Source organism: Haliaeetus albicilla, chromosome 16, assembly GCF_947461875.1.
Source record: "Haliaeetus albicilla chromosome 16, bHalAlb1.1, whole genome shotgun sequence".
Lineage (NCBI taxonomy): Eukaryota > Metazoa > Chordata > Aves > Accipitriformes > Accipitridae > Haliaeetus > Haliaeetus albicilla.
The window spans coordinates 4,796,365-4,802,010 of NC_091498.1; the positions used below are offsets into that span (position 1 = coordinate 4,796,365).

The following is a 5,646-nucleotide window of genomic DNA, read 5'->3' on the forward strand; positions in this document are numbered from 1 at the left end:
TAAGGTCTCCATCCCCAAGGGTCTCACTCCCCAGGGATCCCTGTCCCAAAGGATCCCACTCCCCAAGGATCCCTGTCCCAAAGGATCCCTATCCCAAGGGATCCTTATCCCCAAGGATCCTGTCCCAAAGCACCTCGCTCCTGAGGATGCCATCCCAAAGGATCCCTGTCCCCAAGCATCTGCATTCCAAAGGATACCCGTCCCTGAGGATCCACCATCACCAAGTATCTCTGCCCCAAATGATCCCCCCCTCCAAGGATCCCTGTCCCCAAGCATCCCCATTCCAAAGGATACCCATCCCTGAGGATCCACCATCACCGAGGATCCACCATCACCAAGTATCCCTGCCCCAAATGAGCCCCACCTCCAAGGATCCCTGTCCCCAAGCATCCCCATTCCAAAGGATACCCATCCCTGAGGATCCACCATCACCGAGGATCCACGATCCCCAAGCATCTCTGCCCCAAATGATCCCCACCTCCAAGGATCCCTGTGCCCAAGGGTGCCCATCCCCAGGACCCCCCCGATCTGCCCTGCACCATTCCTTGTCATTTTACCCCCCCTGCAGGCAAACCCCCTCCCCGTTCTGCCTGCACCGGGCAGCACCTCCCCGCCGAGGGGCATAAAGCAGCAGGCATGGGGTGGCCAAGTCCGTCCCCTGGGGTCCCATGGAACCTGCACCCCAAGGAGAGCAGCTCGCCTGTGCCTCTCTGGCTGCTGCCTGTGGTTTTGGGTGCCTCACTCCAGAGTCGGAAGCCTGTCCACCCCAGGATGAACCTCCACACACGCCATGCCCAAGTGCTTCAACACCCCTAAAGCCTTTGACCACCCCTCCTCCCACCCAGCCCTGCTCTCCCGCCTGGCCACAGCCGCAGAAGGACCCGCACCCTTTATGGGGGGTGATTTCACCCTCTCTGCTCCACACCCTGCAAAGCAACGATGTCGTCCGTCCCTTCTCCTGCTGGCACCGGTTGTTTCTGTTCCCCTGGGGACAGCGGTGGCACGGGGGTGGGACGCGTGCTGCGTGGATGCCCAGCGCTCCCCAGGAACGAGGGCTGCCGGGCTCAGGCCATCCTGTTTGCTGCCGTGCGGTGACTCAGTGGTTCTCTCCAAAGAGCTGATGATTCACCTCTTGGGGGGTCGAATCCTTCCCCAAATGTTTGGAGGAAAGGAAGGAAACCAGGAGGGAAAGTGGGCAGCAGGGCAGGCAGGGAAGGAGCCCAGAAGAACCACAGCACGCACTGAGGCTGCAGCCGGAGTGGCAGCCACTTAGCTCAGATGCACCAGCCGGTTTCCGAGAGGAAAGAGGAAAGAGAGAAATCAATTTAAAGGATGGTGCCAGTGCCAAGAAGCTCATTCCTTCTCTAAAGGGCACAAAGACCGTGTTTATTTATTTAAGCCTCTGGCACAGGAACGCCATACTTAATTCCAGCCGGTGTCATTCCCCTGGCCGGGCTTTCATTTGTGCATAACTCAAAGCACTGCTTGGAAATGCATTGTCTCCTTCTCTGCCAGGTGCCTTGAGCACAGATCCCAGCCACGAAACCTCTCCCGGCGCTGCCCCATCGAGCCTGGCACTGCCAGGGCGAGCCGAGCAGTATGGTGTGGCCCCCCTGAGCCCAGCACCGTGCTGCTTCATGCTCCTCGGCTCCTGCATTTTCCCCATGCCCCGTCACCTCCCAGCTGAGCTGCCACTGTGTGCCAGGACTCCGGTCCCAAACGGCTGCTGCCAGCGTTGTTGGGTCCAGGCTGGCGGGACAGGGAGCTGGGTCGACCCAGGATTCCTGGGGCTTAAACCTGAAATCCTGATGCAGGATTCCTTCCCTTAAACTGGGCCAGGATGAGAGAGCAGCGCCTGCATCCTCCCCCTGCCCTGGTAACTGGGACACCTGGGGAAAAAATTGCAGAGAGATTGGGAGAGATGGCACTAACATTAATTATTTACTGCCTATAATAAGGCTTCACTTTTCTGGAGCACATCCCAACGCGGGGTTTAAAGAGGCTGGAGATAAGAGGCCAGCACACAGCCCTTGGCTATGTCCCCTGGCAGGGCTGCCCTACCCCGGGGCAGATCACGGCCGACACAGGGCTGGCTGCCCGTATCCCTGGGGGAATACTGGGGACCAGCACCGGGCCAGCTGCGGGATGCAGCACGGTGCCCCATCCCGGTGGTCGGTGCCTCTGTGTGCGGCTGCGGGGTGCGGAGTGTCGCTGCCAGGGAAGGGAGAAAAACGCTCTCAACCAGGCTTTTGCATCAAAGAGGTTTATTCTGAGCGCTGCTAATTGCAGACTCCTCTGCTAAATCATTAATAGCTCATCAGCCCAGGCAGAGATCCTGCAGCAGTGCAGGAGGGTTTCTGGGACTCGGGCAGTGACTTACCCTGGGGGGGCAGGGGCATTTCTTGTATTTTTCTATTATTTGCCTTTACCAGCCTCTGTCTGCTCATCTACCGGGATGTGCTGTGGCTGGCTGGGACAGCCTGGGGACACAGCCACTGCGGGGGCTCAGCGACACCCTCAGCCTCACTGGCCAATGTCCCCAGCCCATCTGACCCTTTCTTATTTCTTAAACTCCTGTCCAGGCACAGCTGGTCCCTGTTTCCATTTCCTTTTCTCACCCTGGACCAGGGACTGGAGCTGGGAAGATGACAAGCAGCACAGACCTGGGGGGGTGACCCAAAAAAGCAATTATTTTATGAGCAGGTGACTGATGGAGCAGGCACCTCCAGAGGTCCCTCCAACCTCACCAATTTGGAGGTTTCACTTTGGGGGAACGGGGGAAGTTCACTGCAAGACAGGCCCTTTCCCCCTTTGGGGGTAACCTTGGGGGTCCAGGTTCCACCAAAGCAGAGCAAAAAATCAGAGAGGAGGATGTTGTTTAACACCTGCCTGTTGCCACAGTTTCTTTGGGTTGGAGGCAGAGGGAGCAAGAGCAGAGCTTTGACCCTGAACCTACGATGGACCAACACCCCTCAAATCCCCAAACCCCTTTTTATAGCAGCATTTGCATCAGATACATGAAGATGGCTCAGCCTGGACTTCAGCTTTCCTACAGCCTGAAATACAGCCTGCAGAGGTTAAGCAAATGTCATGGCCATGTCTTTGACACCAGGCAGTGGAGATGCAGTGGGTGCCGCTGGACGGGCAGGGAAGGGATGAGCAGGCAGCGGGGGCCTGGAGCAGTGACGCAGCAGCCTCTGACGCTGCTCCGGTGTCTGGCAGACGTGTGGCAGTGCTGGCAAGAGCAGGAATGCGACGCAAAGCACAAGAGACAGGGTTTTTTTTCCCCATAAGGTAAGGAAAACAGAGCTGCCACCAGCCCACGTGGGGTGGGGGTGACATCCACCGCAAGCCTGGACATGGCTCTGCCTGGAACAGTTTTAGGCTGGGTATTTTTTTTTTTTTGGCTTAGACTTTTGCTCCTGTCTAGGGGTGGGATCAGACCTCAGCACCCGGTTCCTATCATCCCTTTTATCTTCTCTGCTGCTCTGATTCGAAACACAAGCAGGCTTTACCCCACGCACCTATGTGAAGATGCAGCCGCTGCCCCACGCACCTATGTGAAGATGCAGCTGCTGAGTGTGACGTCCTGACATGAGGAACCCCCAGAAACAAGCTCCTTGGGGGGAGCAAGGTGACAGTGGTACCCTCCCGCTCCAGCTCCCTCCCCGTGCAGTCTCGGCCCACTCGCAGCTCTATTAACGCCATCTTAAATGATAATGACTTTGGCAGTGACGCAACCAAGGACATGCTGTCCTAGTGCCACGTTCCCTGCACCCCAAGGCTGGGACACCCCAGCCACAGCCCTGGGGGGTGGAACGGGGGCTGCCCCTGCCCTTTTCCCTGCCCCAGGCTGGCTGCTGGGGCACCAGCATCCCCCAACCAGCACCAGGAGCTTCTTAAGCTGCTTCTCCCAGGGGCTGCAGACATGAAACCAGCCGTTCTAGTAACCTGTCCCAGTCCAGCCTTTCCCCTTAACCCTTCCCGGTAAATCTCCCCGGTATCCCTTTCCCAGTACCCCCCACCCCCCTCCAGCCCAGCCTTTCTCTGTAAGCTTCCCCTAAGCCTTTCCCAATAACCCCTCCAGTAACTCCCTCCCAGTCCAGCCTTTCCCAGTGACCTCCAGTAACCCTCCCAGCCTTTCCCAGTGACTCCCCCTCCCCAGCTCCGCATTTCCCACCAACACCCCCTCCCCCGGCCAAGTGATGGCAGCTTTCCAGCGCCACGAACCGCTAACGCCACCGGGCCATACCGATCCCGGACCCGTGCCGGTGTCAGTACCGGGTGCCATGCCATACTGAGCTCTACCAAGACCGGTGCCGGTACTGAGCCCGGACCCGTGCCGGGTGCCGTGCCACACCGAGCTGTACCGAGCCCGGTGCCGGTACTGAGGCCGGACCCGTGCCGGTACCGAGTGCCGTGGCACACCGAGCCGTACCGAGCCCGGTGCCGGTACTGAGCCCGGACCCTTACCGGCGCCGGTACCGGGTGCCGTGGCACACCGAGCTGTACCTAGCCCAGTGCGGATACCAATCCCGGACCCGTGCCGGTGCCAGGACCGGGTGCCGTGCCATGCCGAGCTGTACCGAGCCCGGTGCCGGTACCGATCCGGGACCCGTGCCGGTGCCGTCCCGGCCCATACCGAGCCCGAGCATCCCCCGCCGGGGCTGTACCGTACCGGGCCGGGGTCGCACTCCCTTCCCCCCCTTCCCCCTTCCCCGTGCCGGTGCGGAGCCGGTGCCGGAGCCGCCCCCGGCGGGGCCGAGCCGCCCGGAGCCGGCACCGCCCCCGGGCTATATATCCTCGCCGCGGCTCTCCCCGGTTCCCGTTCCCATGGCGGCGGCGGCAGCGGCGGCGGCTCCTCCATCATCTCCGTGTCCGGCTGCGGACGGCGAGCAACGCCCCGATCACGGCGGTCCCACCACAACCACCACCGGTACCGGTACCACCGGCAACACCACCAGCGGCAGCAACAACAACAACAGCCCCGGGTCGGTGGAGCTGGCGGCGGCGCGGCGACGGCTGGTGGCGGCCGAGGGTCGCCGTCGGGCTGCGGCCGAACTGGAAGGCCGGGTCCGGCAGGTTCACTGCGCCCTGCGGCACGCCGAGCTCCGCCTGGCCGCCCGAGCCGAGGCCTTGGGCCGCTTAGGAGCCGGGGTAGCCCAGGCCCAGCTGGCTTTGGCCGCTCAGAGCCAGCGGTTGCAGAAGGGGCTTCGCCGTCGCCCCCGGCCCCGGCCCGCCGCCTTTTTGGCCGCCGCCCGCGCCCTCCGGAGCTGCGTTCCCTGGGCTCCCCCGGCCCGGTCCCGCGGGGCCGCTTCACCGGCAGCCGTTGCCCGTCGCTTGCCCGCCGCGCCCCGCAGTCCTGCCTAGGGGGGGTGGTGGTGGGGGTTTGGGAATCCTGCAACGGGTTGGCGGTACTTGAGGGGGGGTCCTGGGGGAGTCTGATGGGTTGGGAGGACCTGGGGCGGGGGACGGACGGATGGGACGCGGATCCTGCAGGGTTTGGGGGACCCTAAGGGGTGGGGGGATGCTGGGGGGTCTGGGGTCCTTGAGGGGGTCCCGGGGAGTCTGATGGGTTGGGAGCCTGCAGGGTTTGGGGGTCCCGGGGCAGGAGGGGAAACACAGACTCTTTAAGGTTTGGGGGTT

General features: G+C 61.9%; 1 protein-coding gene across 1 annotated transcript; it reads left to right on the forward strand.

Annotated features, from left to right (window-relative positions):
* The first annotated feature begins 3,552 nt into the window (after positions 1–3,552).
* Positions 3,553–5,418, forward strand: TRNP1 (TMF1 regulated nuclear protein 1). The gene is given in 3 exon segments (XM_069803238.1): positions 3,553–4,627; positions 4,630–4,700; positions 4,702–5,418. Coding segments are annotated over 3 exon segments (795 nt in total). The 5' UTR covers positions 3,553–4,572; the 3' UTR covers positions 5,371–5,418.
* Positions 5,419–5,646: the final 228 nt, after the last annotated feature.